At 36.9% G+C, this 22,276-nt stretch overlaps 2 protein-coding genes across 2 annotated transcripts; both read left to right on the forward strand.

The window, feature by feature from the left end:
- The first annotated feature begins 909 nt into the window (after window positions 1-909).
- LOC139820656 (vitellogenin-3-like) lies at window positions 910-8,352 on the forward strand. The gene is made up of 7 exons (XM_071791075.1): window positions 910-1,069; window positions 1,379-2,115; window positions 2,339-3,229; window positions 3,767-4,796; window positions 4,871-6,451; window positions 6,814-7,238; window positions 7,546-8,352. Exons 1-7 carry the CDS (start codon window positions 1,039-1,041, stop codon window positions 8,194-8,196), a joined length of 5,346 nt encoding a protein of 1,781 aa, XP_071647176.1. The 5' UTR covers window positions 910-1,038; the 3' UTR covers window positions 8,197-8,352.
- A 4,640-nt stretch (window positions 8,353-12,992) lies between these two features.
- On the forward strand, window positions 12,993-20,431 carry LOC139820657 (vitellogenin-2-like). The gene is made up of 7 exons (XM_071791076.1): window positions 12,993-13,151; window positions 13,465-14,177; window positions 14,400-15,305; window positions 15,853-16,882; window positions 16,960-18,543; window positions 18,902-19,326; window positions 19,625-20,431. The coding sequence occupies exons 1-7, from the start codon at window positions 13,121-13,123 to the stop codon at window positions 20,273-20,275; spliced, it is 5,340 nt and encodes a 1,779-aa protein (XP_071647177.1). The 5' UTR covers window positions 12,993-13,120; the 3' UTR covers window positions 20,276-20,431.
- Window positions 20,432-22,276: the final 1,845 nt, after the last annotated feature.

Below are 22,276 nucleotides of genomic sequence, written 5' to 3' on the forward strand. Positions count from 1 at the left end.
ATTTCCATTTTTCGTTGGAAAATGTATGCAAATTCACATTACATTCACTGACATCTCTCGTTGCTCGTCTTTCGCAGACGTTTTCATTCATGATAAGATGCAAAAAAGAGAGAGAAAAACTTAATGAAATAGCAGTTATTGACATAAAATTGTTATACCAACGATCTCCAAATGCCAAACGAAAATTTGACACGTGCAGAAAATTATCAGTAATCTATCATGAATTAACATCCTTTCTGTTTATTCGACAAAACGGCGAATGCATTAAGACATGATCATGAAAAATTATTACTTTTATTAAATTTTATGATTACAATTACATAACAGATTAATGAAATAATTTAATAATAATTGTAATAAATATAATAAATATAAAAAAATATTAAATGTATATCTATTGTACAAAATATATATAAATATATATTACATATATTTTATATATATATATATATATATATATATATATATATTTAATTATATTATTTTAATATATATTATATCCGTTTATTTAATTATATTATACGTCAGAGTAAACAATCCCTGCATAATTTTCACTTTTAGTATAATTAAAAGTATAATTAAAAATACATATATTTCTTCTAATTTACACCGAATAGACACACGTAATTATACTTTGCGTAAGTTACAGAAAATTTACTTTCAATTACGTCGAATATTTTGATAAATTTCAGTATATTGACTAGAAAACAGTTGATTAATATCGATCTCGATGTGTTTTGATCAATCGAGCGAAGTTAATAATATCTTCGTACGAAGTCAAAGTTCTGTCCGGAAGTCCGATGGCACGACCTCGTCTTCATTTTCTTAAATATGCTACGGATGTCACAAATAATCTATCGTATGGAAGGTTAAAAAAATTTGTCACGCGCGTGGTGAACGATATAGTTTCAAGTTTGTACGGATACTGAATCTGTGGCCATCGGCAGGTCAAGTTGAGTTGGCATACTCCTGTATATAAATTAAATCAAGGAGAGGAAGCTTTCATTTCGCATTTGGTACTGGCCACCACATAACACCATGTGGTTCCCTGTCACCGTTCTTCTACTTGGTAAGTAGACATCAACTTTGTAGATATGTAATAGTTTCCATGAAAATTTCAAATAAAATATCTCGCATTTCCATGAAATTTTCAAAACTATATTTTCCGAATTAGTAAAAAAATCGATTGATTTTTCGATTGATATAAAATCATTGCTGTAAAATCTAACTTTCATGTTTTGCATGCGTTATTATTTAACTAATTTATGTACAAAGATAAATCCAACTTTTTGAGACAATTAACGTAATAAGAATTTCATTTCAATATCTAATAAAAAAAGATAAATTCTAATAATTACAATTTGGCAACATTTGACAGTCGGCTTTGCCGTGGCCATACCTGGTAGCTGGCCTGGCCAAAGTGGTGATCACGACCATGCCTGGGAAAAGGGACATGAATATCAATACCTTGTACAAAGTCGGACACTGGCGGGCCTCGACAAGTTAAATGAACAATATACTGGAGTTCAAATAAAGGGTTCACTCACCATTCAAGTAAAAACACCAGAGATACTGCAGGCGAAGCTTTCCAATCCGCAGTATTCTCATATACACAATACATTACCAAACGGTCCGGGGACCGAGATCTCTGACCAGAATATGGAGTATCAGCCGCTTCCCATGTCGGGAAAGCCATTTGAGATCAGATTGAAACATGGAGTGATCCGGAATTTGTTGGTCGACCGTAGTATACCTACTTGGGAGCTGAATATTCTCGACAGTCTCGTGAGCCAGCTGCAGGTTGACACGCAGGGCGAAAACGCGATAAAGAGCAAGAGCATTCAGATCCCCCAGAACGAACATTCTCACGCCATGTTTAGTGCCATGGAGGATTCCGTCAGTGGCAAATGCGAGGTTCTCTATGAAATCGCGCCGGTGTTGAACGATTCTTACCCACAAGAGAGGCCAGATAGGGTACCTTTCCCGGAATTACGCGGTGAACACGGTCAACATTTCATCGTTAATAAAGTGAAGAATTACGAGAGATGCCAGCAACGAAAAATTTATCAAAACGGTCAATTGATGAAGGAATCACTCAAACCACAAGTCGTCTCGGTGAGTTAAATTTTAATTAATAAACCATTCTTATATTTTACATTCTAAAGCTAAAAAAAAACGTGAATTGCTGAGGATTATAAAAGAAAATTTTTTGGAAAAATTGTCTTATTTTAGATATCGAGGCTTTTCTATATTCGATTATCCATACTATTGCAATTAATAGAAAACAGAAAGATAAAATTGATTAACGAAACTTATTGCAATTATGTGATTGTTACAGCCATATACGATGACTCAACTGACTCTCTCCGGCAATCTGAAACGTTTCGTTATACAATCCGTCGTAACAAACGCCCAGATATCCGTCAGTCTTGGAAAAACCAATCCTTTCCTTGGCAATGTCTATAGCGTAATGAAATTATCTTTAGTCGAGAGACAGAAACTCTCCAACTCTCAGCTTGGATCACTCGAATCAACAAACCTCGAATCAATTGGAAACCTAATGTACACACAGAATAACCCGTTCTCTGACTCCGAAAACCGAAAAGAACGTCAGCCGAGTGTCAGTTGGAATTCTATGCAAAGACAATCGTCAGAGAGTAGCAGCTCTTCTTCTCAAGAAGGTGCCTACAAGTCCCACAGCAGGTCCAGCAGCTCCAGTAGCTCCAGCAGCAAAGAAAACTATATTCCTGACCCTGAACCTACAGCAGAATTGCACCTGGCTCCGAACGTTCCGCTGTTACCTTTCTTTATCGGCTACAAAGGCAAAAATATCCAAATGTCCGATAAGGTCAATGCTGTGGAAAATGCCTACAACATAATCTTTCAAATAGCCGACGCACTGCAAAATCCCTCTCAGATACCGGGCGTAGACTTGCTGGAGAAATTCGTAATCTTGAAAAACCTCCTTCGCGTCATGAACTACGAACAATACACTGAATTAGTGAATCGCGTCTATAGTGGGGACGGAATACAGGATAAACAGCGTCATATAGATAGCAAGGCCGTTTTACGCGACGCCGTCGCACAAGCTGGAACTGGACCTGCTTTGTTGACTATTCAAAATTGGCTACATAATGGAAAACTTGAAGACGCAGAAGCGGGATTAGTTGTCTCCCAAATTCCCAAGCACGTTCACAAACCAACAGCGAAATATGTCAGAGCATTCTTCGTAAGTAGCCGTTTACAATAGCGAATTAAAAATCAAGCGTCTTTTAATTCTTCCTATCCGGTCGATATAATTAATTATATCAACGATTAAAAACCTTGGTAGAAAAATATCTCAGAATTTTTTATATTATTAATCAGAATTTCTATAAAAATTATCAGATTTTCTCAGAATACTCAGAATTTTTTAGATTTTTCATATAAATTGAAACGTTTTTCAGAAAAATTCAATTAAAATAAGAATAAAATAATTTTCGCTAAAATGTTTTTGTAGAAATCTGAATAAATATGAGAAAATCTGTTCAATTTATAGAAATTTTCATACATACGGATACTAAAATATTCCGAAAATCTTCATCCAATTATTTCTGAAAGTAATACTAATTTGACAATGAGACATATTTTTTTTCAGAATTTTTCATAAATCCCATATCTTGCAAAATTTCTGAGAAAATATAAAAAAAATATGAAAAATTTTTTCACCAGGGAATTATATAAAAATTAAATTAAAATTAATTTTAACTTTGTGATTTCTGTGTAGGATATGATTGTCCATCCAGCAGTATTGGAACAGAAATATGTGAATGTATCCGCGCCCATAGCTCTTGGCCAATTGATCCACAATGGTCTAACCATCTGGCAATTATCTCCGAAACAGAGTTCCAGTGCGAAAGATAACAATGCAGTGATCGACCTCGGTATTTCCTATCTGACTGATAAACTGAAAGAAGGTTTCTACGAAAACAACGGTCAAAAAATTCAGACATTTATCATGGCACTGGCTACTACCGGCCATCAGAAGATTATCTCGGTTTTTGAGCCGTACTTAGAAGGCACGCAGCCGGCGTCGAATTTCCAACGTTTGCTCATCGTATCTTCCTTGTCCGGCTTAGCCAAAACCCAACCAAAATTAGTTGGGCCCATTTTCTACAAGCTCTACGTGAACGAGCTCGAAGATCATGAGATACGTTCCATAGCGGTACAGCTATTTATCCTGACCAATCCACCTCTGATTACATTGCAACGCGTAGCGAAATACACTCATTACGATAAGAACGAACAAGTGAACTCTGCCGTAAAGACTACGCTACAGAGCCTCGCAAATACGAAACGATCGGAATTGCATAAAATCGCTAGCAAGGCGCGCCTTGTCACACATTTATTGAACCCTAAGAAGAGTGCAAACTTGTTGTCAGGAGGCTACTACAAGGACATTGAAAACTGGATATATAAGGGATTTTATCTGCGAACCGTCAGCAGTGACAATAGTCCACTACCCGTACTTGTACACTTTGGTGTGAATACCATCTTTGATTTCGTGCAGGAGCCTACCCTGGGAGCAGGATACACAATATCAAACATCCAGCAGTTAATAAAAAAATTTTGGTACTCGGAGAAAGGAAACGGGAGAGAAGAAGCGCCGCAAAAATCGCGCGTTGAGAAGCTTGCGCAAGCACTTATGATCAAGCCCGAATACCTGGACAAGTTGGAAGGAAACGTTTACCTTGACACGATGTACAATTTGATATTCTATCCCTTCGAGAGTAACTCAGTTCCCTACTTTTCCAAATGTGAGTATTCTGAATTGTACTTTAAAATTATATTACTTTTAAAAATATAAATTATAACTATTATTGCATTACAGTGCAAGATTTCTGGAAGAAGAACCAGAAATTGGAATCAACTGTATTCAACAATTATGAATCAACAGTGAGCTTTCCGATAGAAACAAACGGCCTACCGTTCGTTTATTCCTTGGAGTCGCCAACACTTATAAAACTTCAACTTGAGTCGAAAACACAGGAATCTGTCAACAACGTGAAAGAAGGCACTATTAAAGTCCTACTTGGCAATAGGATACAGAGGCGGTTTGGTTTTGTAGCACCTTTCGAGCATCAGAATTACATGGCTGGTATCGACGACAATCAACTTCTGCAAGTACCAGTAGAGCTCCAAGTCGACTATAACATGAATCAGAAAACCATTGGGTTGATGATTCGCCCGAAATTACCGCAAAATCCCATGGATTCTCAACTCACATTATGGCACCACGCCACCGTTCCCTTCACCACGCGACAAGACATTCTCAATCTTCAACCTGTAAATCTTGACAAAAACACGCATCACGTACTGACTTTAAAAAAATATAAGACCGCAATAGAAAAAGACCTGTTTTCTCTCAAGGTAGAATCTGATATCGGTGAAATAAAACAAAGAGACTTAGGAAACAGTGTTGCGAAGCTCTGGGAATTGCATAAAGCTAATAACGGACATTTTAAGAAAGTAGGCATATTAATGAATCTTGAACAAGCAAGAAGGAGTGAGTTACGCATCAACATCGCTTACAATAACTTGGAAGTTAATGCTCTTAATCAACAATCGCAAGAATTAAATCCGCGAGGTGTTCCTATACCTAGTAATAAGCCAAACAGTTCAGAGAGAATAAATCAGATTATGCAGAGCCTCGCCAGAGATCTCCAGTCGGGTAAGGTCTATGTATTCGACATGAATTACAATGTCCCGACGTCAGAAGAGCGACAAGTTCTCAGCGCCGGCTTTGTGAGAAGCAACCTGGACAGAAAATCCAAAGCCTATCTTTATTGGAATTCTCAATCGCCGCAGATGGAAGGAGAGACGAAGAATGAAGCTTGCTACCTTCAGGAAATAAATAATTCGCCGGATACTCCTCTAGATTTCGAATACACTTTGAAAAACCCACCAGTAGATAATGTCAGGGCTGAACTGCTATATGGAAAGAGGTGCGAGGGCGGAAACAAAGTTGTTATCGACGGCAAAGCAACGCGAAGTGATCAACTGCAGGAAATATTAGAGAACTCTGAAGCAGTCAAACAATGTCGGCAAGAGATTCAGAAAGGAAACAAATTAGCGCCAGTGTGCCAGAAGGCCATTGAGAGTGCCCAAGTGAGAGATCAGTACGACCTTATAATTGGACCAGATGGATTTTTTGAAAAATTATGGGCCTGGGTTACAAATTACTTACCGGATTTATTGAACAAAATTTTGAACGTTGAAGTAACAAACTCTGGAGCAGACACTGTCTCTATAAGAATAAATGCCTTACCTCTTATGGTAAACGCAGTACCAATGGCCTTCATACGCACTCCGAAACTAAATGTTACTTTCCCTCATCCTATGGAAACAACCATGAACACACAACAGCTGACTGAAGCAGTTGACAGCATGCTTCAAAATCAATTGGAACAAGGTGAGTTCTAAATAAAATTTTGTAAAAAAGAGAATTAGTATTGTTCAAATATTAAAAGTTAAAGGTAATTTAATGTACTGATAATGTATCACGCGTTAGTTAACAAAACAAATTAGTGTTTGAATAATAACGTAGAAGCCGACGTTCTATTGACTTTGTACGATTTTTTAAGTTTCCCGCGAGCGCGCATAAATATATTTATTATTATACTGGTTATTTAAGTAAGGTAAATAATGTTCCATTATTGTTCCGTTATTGATTTTGTCACCTCGATAAATTATATCTAACTGGGCAGAAGTGTATTACGAAATGTAATATAGATTATTTCTAAAAATTCCAATACAACAACAACTTTTTCACAGATTCGTGTATCTTCGACGAACACAAGATCACGACTTTTGATAAGCGGACCTTCCCTGTGACAATGGGGGCTGTTAAGCACGTGATGCTGACCACGTATCCGCAACAGGATCCCGATAATCGCAATCAAATGACTATTCCGGAAAAAATGAGAGCAGCTATCTTAGCTGAGGATGAGGACTATGGCACCAAAAGCGTCACTGTATACCTGGGCAACCATGAAGTTGAACTGTATAAATATAATAATCATCTTCAAGTTAAAGTTGGCGGACAGGTAGTTGAGGTATCACAGTACAAAAGCTATCAAGGCATCCAAAATGGTGAAGTCATTTATGAAATCGTCGAGCTACCGGACGGATCGATCGCACTCGACTCGGACAAATATGGAATCCACGTCGTGTACAACGGAAAATATGTTCAAATAATAGTGAGTAAAAATATGAAACAAACTGGTAAAAATACATATATTAAGTCACTCACAATAATGTAGAAAGCGTAATAAAAACTGAAATAAATTTACACAGAAAAAATATAATATTCTTGATTTGAAAGTATCTTTAGTTTCAACGTGAAAATCTTGAAATAAGATTATGTTGCGTTAAACAAAGAAAACTTGCTTGAATGAAGCCACTTATATAGTTCAACCAAGAAAAAAGAGTTGAAATTCTTAATAAGAAGATTATAGATTGTTGCGTATGTAAGTCTTGATTTGACACTTCTCTTTTTCTATGCAGGTATCCAATTATTATCGCAATAACATACGCGGTCTTTGCGGCAACTACGACCGCAACCCCAGCAACGATTTCCTCACTCCTCAGAACTGCATCTTGATGAAGCCCGAAGAATTCGCCGCTACGTACGCTTTGCTTCAGGAGAATAGCCAAGGACCCGTCGTGGAAAACAAACGGAAAGCTGAACAAGCCCAATGCTATGAGTTACCATCGGGACGTCATCTTATGAGAAACGTTATCAGCGACAAAGAAGCAGGAAGACAGTCGACAGAGGGCAAAAATTGGGGCTATCATCAAGAGAATCGCATGAGAGTACATGGACAAAACCGCGCTCGAGATAACAAACAAAGTCCGGAGGTTGATGGCAGACCAGACGATTTTCAAGTGGGACAAAACATTATCTATCGCACAAAGGTCGTTGAAGAGGGTGACGAGCTCTGTTTCACTACCAGGCCTGTGCCAACATGCCGCGAGGGTACCGTGCCCGTGGAAAGAAAATCGAAGAAATATCCCCTTTATTGCCAGATGAGGAACGAAGAATCTACATCGCTAAAACGAAGAGTCGAGAATGGCGCTAATCCAGATTTGTCCCGGAAGCCTGCCACCAAGTCGCACGTTTTCCAAGTTCCGCACGGCGCTTGCAGCGCTGCGTAATCCGGCAATACCGAAGTGATATACCGATCATGCATATACTTAATTGAAACGACTTCTTCCTTTTTTTATTTCTACTTTTTATAAAAGACTGCAAATATGTGCTTTTAGTAATTGCAGTAATGCTAGCAAGAATAAAGTTGAATATTTTCAACATAATTATGAGTTGTATTCTTTTTGGCATATCCAAGCCACTCGAAATCGACATAATCGATTTAATATCAGCTTTATTTAAGATCATTATTAACTTTTATACCAGTAATCATCGCCTTTATCAGAACAACCGTCAAACCTTTATTTCAATCTCTCTAGATATACATATAGTCAAAAACTATTCGTAAAACTAAGATTAAGCAGAGGTAAAGCCAAACGAGTTTTGATTATCATGTCTTTCTTGTTATCCCAGCTAATTATCTCGACTATCAAGATTCTTCGCATTCAGTTTCTATATGGTCGTGAAGATTCCCGAATGTTTTAGAGAACCTAAAGCATAAAGCCTTGTAATCCCGCTTCACGACCAGTCGCTAATGGCAGTATCACGGTCTCGTATCGCAGCGTTCACAGTTATAAAGTGCTTACTTTGCTCGCTTTCTGTCTCGGAGTTGCTCCGCGTAGCGTGCGGCCTCTGCGAGTTTGCAATGCATTTGCGTGTAACGTATCTTAAAAAACTGTGCATATGCATATAATATAAATATTCATATATTTTATATTGACTTCGTGTAATATAAAAATTACAATTTATCGCCAAGTTTATTGTTGTCCCCGCATCCGTTTTCTACTTTTCTCGCCGTATTTGCGCCATAAACACAAACATCACACGACTCTCAATTGAATTGATTGGAAAAGTAGAAGTTCTATATAAGCTATTCGAGATATAGCTATAAATATATGAGGTAGGTTGGTTGCTCAAATCAATATGATAAGAATTATTTTAAATTTATGGAGGATATTCGTCTATGGGAATCTGTTGTTTATGTCAAAGTTGAAGACAACTGTCTGCATGGTTGTCGAGTAAATAATTATCGTCGCGTCGCGTAAATGAGTCACGGTCAGTCTCGCTCCGCGCGTACTTGTCGCAAGACACTACCGTGTCTCTTGATTAAAGTTATAATGCTCTTATCTCTCTCTTGTACACGGGCGACATAGCAAAAATGTTAAGACACCTGTAATGTATCTCTCGAAAGCATATTAAAAATGATAAGAATTTAATGAAAATACTTTTACGAAAACTGAAATGATTTGTCTAGATAGTTATCAAGAAATTGATACACGTACCTATTTGAGTTTCAATTGTGCAAACAACGATTATACAAACAACGACAAAAACCTTAAAAAAACAGCTAGTTAAATGCCTTCCACATATTTTTTTGCTAAAACTTGTTTATTTCACACGACGAAAATCTATAGGTTTTCCCCTGCCCTGATGCCGCCTGCCCCGCACGTGACGGCAACCAACCTCCTTATCAAAAGAAAAATAGACGTTAATGAGTAAATGTATTAATTTGCATTTAGATTTTTCTTCCATGTTGGATCGAATAGCAAATTTTTTTTATAAAACGAGTGACAATTTAAGAATTAAAGTTACAAGTCCATTTTATTGATAGTTTTATATAATTCCGTTGCATATGTAAACACCTACTAAAATATTTATATTTATATTAACAAAATTTTGTTGCTAATAGACATAATGGATAATCTTCTATTATTCTCTCCCTTTGAAAAGCAGACATATAAAGAGACAAAATAAATATATATTACATATATTTTATATTTATATATATATATTTAAAAAAAATGTGCGTATATTTAATCGACTATTAATTGGCAAAAATTACGAAGCTTACACGACGTTTCGACCCAAAATTCGGGTCCTTCTCAAGTGTGTGATCTAACAAACAACAATTATAAAAATCGCAGTGTCAAATAAGTTAGGTTAACCAATGTACGGAATTTAAACAATTAAAAGTACCTGATGAGGAAAATGTACCATCGTCAAACGATTCTCAGTCAACTGTTCATGAGATTTTTGATAGAAAAGTCAAAGATTGCTAAAAAATTAATTCGTCAAAAAGGTAAGTATGTTATAATAAATAAAAAGACAAGAAAAAAGAAAGAAAAAAGAACTTAATTACGCAGAAAAAGTTTTTCAATGGCACCGGTTCGTATCATGCTCACTGAGTTACATCACATGTTTACGCGATGGATGTCGGTAACGAACTGAACGTATCGCGTCATGTATAGCTTAAAGAACAAATCCAAGGTTGGCAGGGCAAGCACATTCGAATAGCAAATACTATAAAGAAAAGATGACGTTATCATAAATGGGATTTAAATTATCAGTACCTTTCTGGAGATTAATGGTGTCAGAATATTTTTTTATGAGGAACATTTCAGCGATTTCTCTCTTTTTTGTGTTCTTTTCTTTTGTTTCCTGTTCTTTATTTTCCATATGGTCAGATATGGAAATTGGCCAGATCTGAGGATATATGATCTGGTATTATTGTATATGTTAATCAGGTATGATCAGGTACGAACTATATATTTATCAGGTATGGACATATATATTTAAGTAAGTTTCAGAAAATTGTTATATATTTTTAAAAGTTATTTTTTAAGAGTGTGCCACTTTATTATAAAAGCAGATTCCACGACACAACTAATACAAAAATTGTGCCGCTCTATAGTGCGAGACAGTGTCGTGTCTTTTGATACCGTTCTTATAACACTGTTTGTCAAATTTTAAATACGAGAAACAGATCCCATCGAATACCATCTATCGAATACTTTGAGATGCAATATCTGATCAGATCATATATAATCTTATATGACTATATAGGTTCATATATGATTATATATGCTCTATATATGGGTATGTAAAACTTATATCTGTTCATATCTCATTTATACATGTTCATATACTGTCAGATATGAACATATATAAATGAGATATGAACAGATATAAGTTTTACATACCCATATATAGAGCATATATAATCATATATGGTTATCTATCGCCATATATGATTAGATCTTGTGTCATGTATAATGTACGATGTGATCATATACGGCGATAGATAACCATATATGATTATATATGCTCTATACATGGGCATGTAAAACTTATCTCTGTTCATATCTCATTTATATATGTTCATATACTGTCAGATATGAATATTTTTTCCCGGGGGTGTTTGCTGACGACCGAATGCTGACGATCATTCTTTTTTATATCGTTGAAATGTTCCGTGACGCGCGTTTTTAAGTAGCGTTTCGTTTGACCAATGTAAGATGCGCAGCAATCATTACAGTTGATTCTATAAACCAACGATCCTTGTCCCTTTTTATGATAACATCTAATTTTTTGGGAACTGTGTAGACTGTAGTGAGACCGATATTATTAAGTGTGCGACTTATAATTCCGCTAAGGTCTCACGTCGTGGATCGATTCGAACCGGCGAGCTAGTAATGTCAGGTCTGTGTCGCAGCTGCTTTATTCTAATGTTGACGTGTTTGTTAATTAGATCCATTGGAAAGGAGTTATTCAGCAGTATTTTTTTAACCAAATCAATGTTCAAATCATGGTACTAAGCATCAGACAATAGAACTGAACGATCGACCAGACCTGTAATTGTATTCACCTTATATTTTAACGGATGGCTAGAAAAATAATTTGTGTATCGGCCAGAGAACGTTGGTTTTCTGTACCAATTCGAGGTCAATCTATTTCAGTCCCTGATGACCAACGTGCCGAGAAACGGGAGACAATTGTTGTTTTCTAATTCATTATAGGTGAAATTTAGTCGCGGATGGTAGCTATTAAACGCATCGAGTATGTCATTTACCCTTGACTTAGGGATGATAGCAAAAATATCGTCCACATATCTACAATAAAACGGGAGGTCAAAATCAAGTGCACTAAGGCAATGGGTTTCCAAGTCCTCCATTACAATGTCAGAAGCTTTTGGAGAAAATGGAGAGCCCATTGGACTGCCAAAAACTTGTTCATAATATTGTCCATTAAAACAAAAACCCGAAGAGGTCAATACCAATTTCACAGCGTGAAGAAATTGAGGTAGGGAGAATTTCGTGTGAAGAGAAATAAAATGCCAACATTTTTCAATGCCTTTAAGAACTAATTCTTAAAGGCCTTAAATTTCGTACATTGGTTAACCTAACTTATTTGACGCTGCGATTTTTATAATTGTTATTTGTTAGATCACACACTTGAGAAGGACCCAAATCCTGGGTCGAAACGTCGTGTAAGCTTTGTAATTTTTGCTAATTAGTTGTCGATTAAATATACGTACCTTTTTGTTTATTGTCATTGGCGGAACAAACATATGCACTTACTTCTTGATATACATATATATTTAATTATATTATTTTAATATATATTATATCCGTTTATTTAATTATATTATACGTCAGAGTAAACAATCCCTGCATAATTTTCACTTTTAAGTACAATTAAAAATACATATATTTCTTCTAATCTGCAGCGAATAGACACAAGTAATTATACTTTGCGTAAGTTACAGAAAATTTACTTTCAATTACGTAGAATATTTTGATAAATTTCAGTATATTGACTAGAAAACAGTTAATTAATCTCATTCTCGATGTGTTTTGATCAATCGAGCGAAGTTGATAATATCTTCGTACGAAGTCAAAGTTCTGTCCGGAAGTCCGATGGCACGACCTCGTCTCCATTTTCTTAAATATGCTACGGATGTCACAAGTAATCTATCGTGTGGAAGGTTAAAAAAATTTATCACGCGCGTGGTGAACGATATAGTTTCAAGTTCGTGCGGATACTGAATCTGTGGCCATCGGCAGGTCAAGTTGAGTTGGCACACTCCTGTATATAAATTAAATCAAGGAGAGGAAACTTTCATTTCGCATTTGGTACTGGTCACCACATAACACCATGTGGTTCCCTGTCACCGTTCTTCTACTTGGTAAGTAGACATCAACTTTGTAGATATGTAATAGTTTCCACGAAAATTTCAAATAAAATATGTCGCATTTCCATGAAATTTTCAAAACTAAGTTTTCCCAATTAGTAAAAAAAAATCGATTAATTTTTCGATTGATATAAATTCATTGCTGTGAAATCTGACATTCATGTTTTGCATGCGTTATTATTTAACTAATTTATGTACAAAGATAAATCCAACTTTTTGAGACAATTAACATAATAAGAATTTAATTTCAATATTTAATAAGAAAAGACAAATTCTAATAATTACAATTTGGCAACCTTTTTGACAGTCGGCTTGGCCGTGGCCACACCTGATCACGACCATGCCTGGGAAAAGGGACATGAATATCAATATCTTGTACAAAGTCGGACACTGGCGGGTCTCGACAAGTTAAATGAACAATATACTGGAGTTCAAATAAAGGGTTTACTCACCATTCAAGTAAAAACACCAGAGATACTGCAGGCGAAGCTTTCCAATCCGCAGTATTCTCATATACACAATACATTACCAAACGGTCCGGGGACCGAGATCTCTGACCAGAATCTGGAGTATCAGCCGCTTCCCATGTCGGGAAAGCCATTTGAGATCAGATTGAAACATGGAGTGATCCGGAATTTGTTGGTCGACCGTAGTATACCTACTTGGGAGCTGAATATTCTCGACAGTCTTGTGAGCCAGCTGCAGGTTGACACGCAGGGCGAAAACGCGATAAAGAGCAAGAGCATTCAGATCCCCCAGAACGAACATTCTCACGCCATGTTTAGTGCCATGGAGGATTCCGTCAGTGGCAAATGCGAGGTTCTCTATGAAATCACGCCGGTGTTGAATAATTCTTACCCACAAGAGAGGCCAGATAGGGTACCTTTCCCGGAATTACGCGGTGAATACGGTCAACATTTCATCGTTAATAAAGTGAAGAATTACGAGAGATGCCAGCAACGAAAAATTTATCAAAACGGTCAATTGATGAAGGAATCACTCAAACCACAAGTCGTCTCGGTGAGTTAAAATTTAATTAATAAACCATTTTTATATTTTACATTCTAAAGCTAAAAAAAACGTGAATTGTTGATGATTATAAAAAAAAAATTTGTGGAAAAATTGTTTTATTTTAGATATCGATGCTTTTCTATATTCGATTATCCAAACTATTGCAATCAATAGAAAACAGAAAGATAAAATTGATTAACGAAACTTATTGCAATTATGTGATTGTTACAGCCATATACCGTGACTCAACTGACTCTCTCGGGCAATCTGAAACGTTTCGTTATTCAATCCGTCGTAACGAATGCCCAGATATCCGTCAGTCTTGGAAAATCCAATCCTTTCCTTGGCAATGTCTATAGCGTAATGAAATTATCTTTAGTCGAGAGACAGAAACTCTCCAACTCTCAGCTTGGATCACTCGAATCAACAAACCTCGAATCAATTGGAAACCTAATGTACACACAGAATAACCCGTTCTCTGACACCGAAAACCGAAAAGAACGTCAACCGAGTGTCAGTTGGAATTCTATGCAAAGACAATCGTCAGAGAGCAGCAGCTCTTCTTCTCAAGAAGGTGCCTACAAGTCCCACAGTAGATCCAGCAGCTCCAGTAGCTCCAGCAGCGAAGAGAACTATATTCCTGACCCTGAACCTACAGCAGAATTGCACCTGGCTCCGAACGTTCCGCTGTTACCCTTCTTTATCGGCTACAAAGGCAAGAATATCCAGATGTCCGATAAGGTCAACGCTGTGGACGATGCCTACAACATAATCTATAAAATAGCCGACGAACTGCAAAATCCCTCTCAGACGTTGAGGCAATACGTGGAGTGTTTCTGTCCACTGGAAAAATTCGTAATCTTGAAAAACCTCCTTCGCGTCATGAACTACGAACAATACACTGAATTAGTGAATCGCGTCGTTAGTGGGGATGGAATACAGAATAAACAGCGTCATACAGATAGCAAGGCCGTTTTACGCGACGCCGTCGCACAAGCTGGAACTGGACCTGCTTTGTTGACTATTCAAAATTGGCTACATAATGGAAAACTTGGAGACGCAGAAGCGGCACGAGTTATCTCCCAAATTCCCAAGAACGTTCGCAAACCAACAGCGAAATATGTCCGGGCATTCTTCGTAAGTATCCGTTTACAATAGCGTGTTAAGAATCAAGCGTCTTTTAAATCTTCCTATCCGGTCGATATAATTTATTATATCAGCGATTAAAAATCCTGGTGGAAAAATATCTCAGAATTTTTCATATTATTAATCAAAATTTCTATAAAAATTTCCAGATTTTCTCAGAATACTCGGAACTTTCAGATTTTTTAATATAAATTGGAACGTTTTTCAGAAAAACTCAGATAAACTAAGAATAAAATATTTTTCGCTACTATATCTTTGTAGAAATTTGAATAAATATGAGAAAATTTGTGCAATTTATAGAAATTTTTATACTACGGATACTAAAATATTCCGAAAATCTTCATCCAATTAGTTCTGAAAATGAGATATATTTTTTAATTATCTGACAATGAGACATATATTTTTTCAAAATTTTTCATAAATCCCAATTTTTGCAAAATTTCTGAGAAAATATGAGAAAAACATAAGAATTTTTTTCACCCGGAAATTATATAAAAATAAAATTAAAATTAATTTCAACTTTGTGATTTCTGTGTAGGATATGATTGTCCATCCAGCAGTATTGGAACAGAAATATGTGAATGTGTCCGCGCCCATAGCTCTAGGCCAATTGATCAACAATGGTCTAACCATCTGGCAATTATCTCCGAAACAGAGTTCCAGTGCGAAAGATAACAATGCAGTGATCGACCTCGGTATTTCCTATCTGACTGATAAACTGAAAGAAGGCTTCGACGAAAACAACGGTCAAAAAATTCAGACATTTATCATGGCACTGGCTAGTACCGGCCATCAGAAGATTATCTCGGTGTTTGAGCCGTACTTAGAAGGCACGCAGCCGGCGTCGAATTTCCAACGTTTGCTCATCGTATCTTCCTTGTCCGGCTTAGCCAGAACCCAACCGAAATTAGTTGGGCCCATTTTCTACAAGCTCTACGTGAACGAGCTCGAGGATCACGAGATACGTTGCATAGCGGTACAGCTATTTATCCTGACCAATCCACCTCTGATTACATTGCAACGCGTAGCGAAATACACTCATTTCGATAAGAACGAACAAGTGAACTCTGCCGTAAAGACTACGCTACAGAGCCTCGCTAATACGAAACGATCGGAATTGCATAACATCGCTAGCAAGGCGCGCCTTGTCACACATCTATTGAATCCCAAGAAGAGTGCTAACTCGATGTCACGAAGCTACTACAAGGACATTGAAAACTGGATCGTTAAGGGATTTTATCTGCAAACCGTCAGCAGTGACAATAGCCCACTACCCGCACTTGTACACTTTGGTGTGAATACCATCTTCGATTTCGTGCAGCAGCCTACCCTGGGAGCAGGATACACAATATCGAACATCCAGCAGTTAGTCGGTAAACTTTGGCACTCGGAGGAAGGAAACGGGAGAGAAGAAGCGCCGCAAAAATCGCGCGTTGAGAAGCTTGCACAAGCACTTAAGATCAAGCCCGAATACCTGAACAAGTTGGAAGGAAACGTTTATCTTGACACGATGTACAATTTGATATTCTATCCCTTCGAGAGTAATTCAGTTCCCAGCTATTCCAAACGTGAGTATTCTGAATTGTACTTTATTAAAATTATATTACTTTTAAAGATATAAATTATAACTATTATTGCATTACAGTGCAAGATTTCTGGAAGAAAAACCAGAAATTGGAATCAACTGTATTCAACAATTATGAATCAACAGTGAGCTTTCCGATAGAAACAAACGGCCTACCGTTCGTTTATTCCTTGGAGTCGCCAACACTTATGAAACTTCAACTTGAGTCGAAAACAGAAAAATCTGCCAACAACGTGAAAGAAGGCACTATTAAAGTCCTACTTGGCAATAGGATGCAGAGGCGGTTTGGTTTTGTAGCACCTTTCGAGCATCAGAATTACATGGCTGGTATCGACGACAATCAACTTCTGCAAGTACCAGTAGAGCTCCAAGTCGACTATAACATGAATCAGAAAACCATTAGGTTGATGATTCGCCCGAAATTACCGCAAAATCCCATGGATTCTCAACTCACATTATGGCATCACGCCACCGTTCCCTTCACCACTCGACAAGACATTCTCAATCTTCAACCTGTACTTCTTGACAAAAACACGCATCACGTACTGACTTCAAAAAAACACAAGACCGCGATAGAAAAAGACCTGTTTTCTCTCAAGGTAGAATCTGATATCGGAGAAATAGAACAAAGAGACTTAGGAAACAGTGTTGCGAAGCTCTGGGAATTGCATAAAGCTAATGACGGACATTTTAAGAAAGTAGGCATATTAATGAATCCTGAACAAGCAAGAAGGAGTGAGTTACGCATCAACATCGCTTACGATAACTTGGAAGTTAACGCACTCAATAAACAATCGCGAGAAATGGACCCGGCATGGGGTGTTCCTTTACCTAGTAATAAACCAAACAGTACGGAGAGAAAAAATCAGATTATGCAGAGTCTCGCCAGAGGTCTCCAGTCGGGTAAGGTATATGTATTCGACATGAATTATAATGTCCCGACGTCAGAAGAGCCACAAGTTCTCAGCGCCGGCTTTGTGAGAAGCAACCTGGACAGAAAATCCAAAGCCTTTCTTTATTGGAATTCTCAATCGCCGCAGATGGAAGGAGAGACGAAGAATGAAGCTTGCTACCTTCAGGAAATAAATAATTCGCCGGATACTCCTCTAGATTTCGAATACACTTTGAAAAATCCACCAGTAGATAATGTCAGAGCTGAACTGCTATATGGAAAGAGGTGCGAGGGCGGAAACAAAGTTGTTATCGACGGCAAAGCAACGCGAAGTGATCAACTGCAAGAAATATTAGAGAACTCTGAAGCAGTCAAACAATGTCGGCAAGAGATTCAAAAAGGAAACAAATTAGCGCCAGTGTGCCAGAAGGCCATTGAGAGTGCCCAAGTGAGAGATCAGTACGACGTTATAATTGGACCAGATGGATTTTTTGAAAAATTATGGGCCTGGGTTATAAAGAACTTATCGGATTTATTGAACAAAATTTTGAACGTTGAAGTAACAAACTCTAGAGCAGACACTGTCTCTATAAGAATAAATGCCTTACCTCTTATGGTAAACGCAGTACCAATGGCCTTCATACGCATTCCGAAACTAAATCTTACTTTCCCTCATCCTATGGAAACAACCATGAACACACAACAGCTGACTGAAGCAGTTGACAGCATGCTTCAAAATCAATTGGAACAAGGTGAGTTCAAATAAAATTTTGTAAGAAAGAGAATTAGTATTGTTCAAATATTGAAAGTTAAAGGTAATTTAATGTACTGATAATGTATCACGCGTTAGTTAAGAAAACAAATTAGTGTTTGAATAATAACGTAGAAGCCGACGTTCTATTGACTTTGTACGATTTTTTAAGTTTCCCGCGAGCGCGCATAAATATAGTTATTATTATACTGGTAAGTAAGGTAAATAACTTATTGTTCCATTATTGATTTTGTCACCTCGATAAATTGTATCTAACTGGGCAGAGGTGTATTACGAAATGTAATATAAATTATTTCTCTAAAAATTCCAATACAACATCAATGAATTCTTTTTCACAGATTCGTGTACTCTCGACGAACACAAGATCACGACTTTTGATAAGCGGACCTTCCCTGTGACAATGGGGGCTGTTAAGCACGTGATGCTGACCACGTATCCGCAACAGGATCCCGATAATCGCAATCAAATGACTATTCCGGAAAAAATGAGAGCGGCTATCTTAGCTGAGGATGGGGACTATGGCACCAAAAGCGTCACTGTATACCTGGGCAACCATGAAGTTCAACTGTATAAATATAATAATCATCTTCAAGTTAAAGTTGGCGGACAGGTAGTTGAGGTATCACAGTACAAAAGCTATCAAGGCATCCAAAATGGTGAAGTCATTTATGAAATCTTCGAACTACCGGACGGATCGATCGCATTCAACTCGGACATATATTTAATCCACGTCGTGTACAACGGAGAATATGTTCAAATAAGGGTGAGTAAAAATATGAAACAAACTAGTAAAAATATATCAAGTCACTCACAATAATGCAGAAAGCGTAATGAAAACTAAAATAAATTTACAAAAAAAAAATATTCTCGATTTTAAAGTATCTTTAGTTTCAACGTGAAAATCTTGAAATGAGATTATGTTGCGTTAAACGAAAAAAACTTGCTTGAATAAAGCCATTTATATAGTTCAACCAAGAAAAAAGAGTTGAAATTCTTAATAAGAAGATTATAGATTGTTGCGTATGTAAGTCTTCATTTGACACTTCTCTTTTTCTGTGCAGGTATCCGATCAGTATCGCAATAACATACGCGGTCTTTGCGGCAACTACGACCGCAACCCCAGCAACGATTTCCTCACTCCTCAGAACTGCATCTTGATGAAGCCCGAAGAATTTGCCGCTACGTACGCTTTGCTTCAGGAGAATAGCCAAGGACCCGTCGTGGAAAACAAACGGAAAGCTGAACAAGCGCAGTGCTATGAGTTACCATCGGGACGTCATCTTATGAGAAACGTTATCAGCGACAAAGAAGCCGGAAGACAGTCGACAGAGGGCAAAAATTGGGGCTATCATCACGAGAATCGCATGAGAGTACATGGACAAAACCGCGCTCGAGATAACAAACAAAGTCCGGAGGTAGATGGCAGACCAGACGATTTTCAAGTGGGACAAAACATTATCTATCGCACAAAGGTCGTTGAAGAGGGTGACGAGCTTTGTTTCACCACCAGTCCTGTGCCAACATGCCGCGAGGGTACCGTGCCCGTGGAAAGAAAATTAAAGAAATATCCCCTTTATTGCCAGATGAGGAATGAAGAATCTACATCGCTAAAACAAAGAGTCGAGAATGGCGCTAATCCAGATTTGTCCCGGAAGCCTGCCACCAAGTCGCACGTTTTCCAAGCTCCGCAAGGCGCTTGCAGCGCTGCGTAATCCGGCAATACCGAAGTGATATACCGATCATGCATATACTTAATTGAAACAACTTCTTCCTTTTTTTATTTTTTCTTTTTATAAAAGGCTGCAAATATGTGCTTTTAGTAATTTTAGTAGTGTAAGCAAGAATAAAGTTGAATATTTTCAACATAATTATTAGTTGTATTCTTTTTGGCATATCTAAGCCACTCGAAATCGACATAATCGATTTAATATCAGCATTAATTAAGATCGTTATTAACTTTCATACCAGTAATCATCGCCTTTATCAGAACAACCGTTAAACCTTTATTTCAATCTCTCTAGATGTACATATAGTCAAAAACTATTCGTAAAACTAAGATTAAGCTGAAGTAAAGGCAAACGAGTTTTGATTATCACGTCTTTCTTGTTATCTCAACTAATTATCTCGACTATCAAGATGCTTCGCATTCCGTTTCTACGGTCGTGAAGATTCCCGAATGTTCTAGAAAACCTAAAGCATAAAACCTTGTAATCCCGCAGCTTCACGACCAGTCGCTAATAGTAGTATCACGGTCTCGTATCGCAGCGTTCACAGTTATAAAGTGCTTACTTTGCTCGCTTTCTATCTCGGAGTTGCTTTGCGCAGCGTGGCCTCCGCGAGTTTGCAGTGCATTTGCGTGTAACGTATTTTAAAAAACTGTGCATATGCATATAATATAAATATTCATATATTTTATATTGACCGTGTAATAAAAACTACAATTTATCGCGAAGTTCATTGTCGTCTCTGCATCCGTTTTCTACTTTTCTCGCCGTATTTGCGCCATAAACACGATCATCACACAGCTCTCAATTGAATTGATTGGAAAAGTAGAAGTTCTATATGGGCTATTCGAGATATAGCTATAAATATATGAGTTAAGTAGGTTGGTTGCTCAAATCAATATAATAAAAATTAGTTCAAATTTATGGAGGATATTCGTCTATGAGAATCTGTCGTTTATGCCAAAGTTGAAGACAACTGTCTGCATGGTTGTCGAGTAATTAATTATAGTCGCGTCGCGTAAATGAGTCACGGTCAGTCCGTACTTGGTGCAAGACACTACCGTGTCTCTTGATTGAAGTTATAATGCTCTTATCTCTCTCTTGTACACGGGCGACATAGCAAAAAGTTACGACACCTGTAATGTAACTCTCGAAAGCATATTAAAAATGATAAGAATTTAATGAAAATATTTTTACGAAAACTGAAATGATTTGTCTACGTTATCAAGAAATTGTAAAAATAAAATAGCATATTGCCACATTTCAATGTGGATAGTAACGTATTTGAGTTTTAATTGTGCAAACAACGATTATACAAACAACGACAAAAACCTTAAGAAACAGCTAATCAAATGTTTTCCACATGTTTATTTGTTAAAACCTGTTTATTTTACGCGACGAAAATCTATAGGCTTTCTCCTGCCGTGCCACCTGCCCCGCACGTAACGGCAACCGACCTCCTTATCAAAAGAAAAATAGACGTTAATGAATAAATGTATTAGTTTGCATTTAGATTTTTCTTCCATGTTGTAATAGCAAATTTTTTGAAGAAACGAGTGACAATTTAAAAATTACAGTTACAAGTCCATTTTATCGATAGTTTTATATAATTCCGTTGCATATGTAAACACCTACTAAAATATTTATATTTATATTAACAAAATTTCGTTGCTTATAAAAATAATGGATAATTTTCTATTATTCTTTCCCTTTGAAAAGCTGACAGCTTATAGAGAGACCTGAGAGACAAAATCTTGTCCTATTTTTAATAATTGACCATGTTTTATTAGAAAAGTCAAAAATATGGCTAGTAAACGATGTAAAACTGTTCAGTAATTAATTCACAAAGTAAAACAGTAATAATCATTATGCAAATATTCTCTTGAAATATAATAGACTATAGAGACATTCACATATTAAAAGATTATCAGTGACCTATTATGAACCTATGCAGTATCTTGTTATTTATTGACTAAATAACGGGAATTT

This window comes from Temnothorax longispinosus, chromosome 10, assembly GCF_030848805.1.
Source record: "Temnothorax longispinosus isolate EJ_2023e chromosome 10, Tlon_JGU_v1, whole genome shotgun sequence".
Classification (NCBI taxonomy): domain Eukaryota; kingdom Metazoa; phylum Arthropoda; class Insecta; order Hymenoptera; family Formicidae; genus Temnothorax; species Temnothorax longispinosus.

Excerpts from the sequence above, each read along its gene's own strand:
- LOC139820656 (XM_071791075.1), top strand. The coding sequence starts at position 1,039 with ATGTGGTTCCCTGTCACCGTTCTTCTACTTG. Across the intron at positions 2,116-2,338 it reads TCAAACCACAAGTCGTCTCG|CCATATACGATGACTCAACT; the intron begins GTGAGTTAAATT and ends TGATTGTTACAG. Across the intron at positions 6,452-6,813 it reads TCAAAATCAATTGGAACAAG|ATTCGTGTATCTTCGACGAA; the intron begins GTGAGTTCTAAA and ends ACTTTTTCACAG.
- LOC139820657 (XM_071791076.1), top strand. The coding sequence starts at position 13,121 with ATGTGGTTCCCTGTCACCGTTCTTCTACTTG. Across the intron at positions 13,152-13,464 it reads TGTCACCGTTCTTCTACTTG|TCGGCTTGGCCGTGGCCACA; the intron begins GTAAGTAGACAT and ends CCTTTTTGACAG. Across the intron at positions 15,306-15,852 it reads AATATGTCCGGGCATTCTTC|GATATGATTGTCCATCCAGC; the intron begins GTAAGTATCCGT and ends ATTTCTGTGTAG.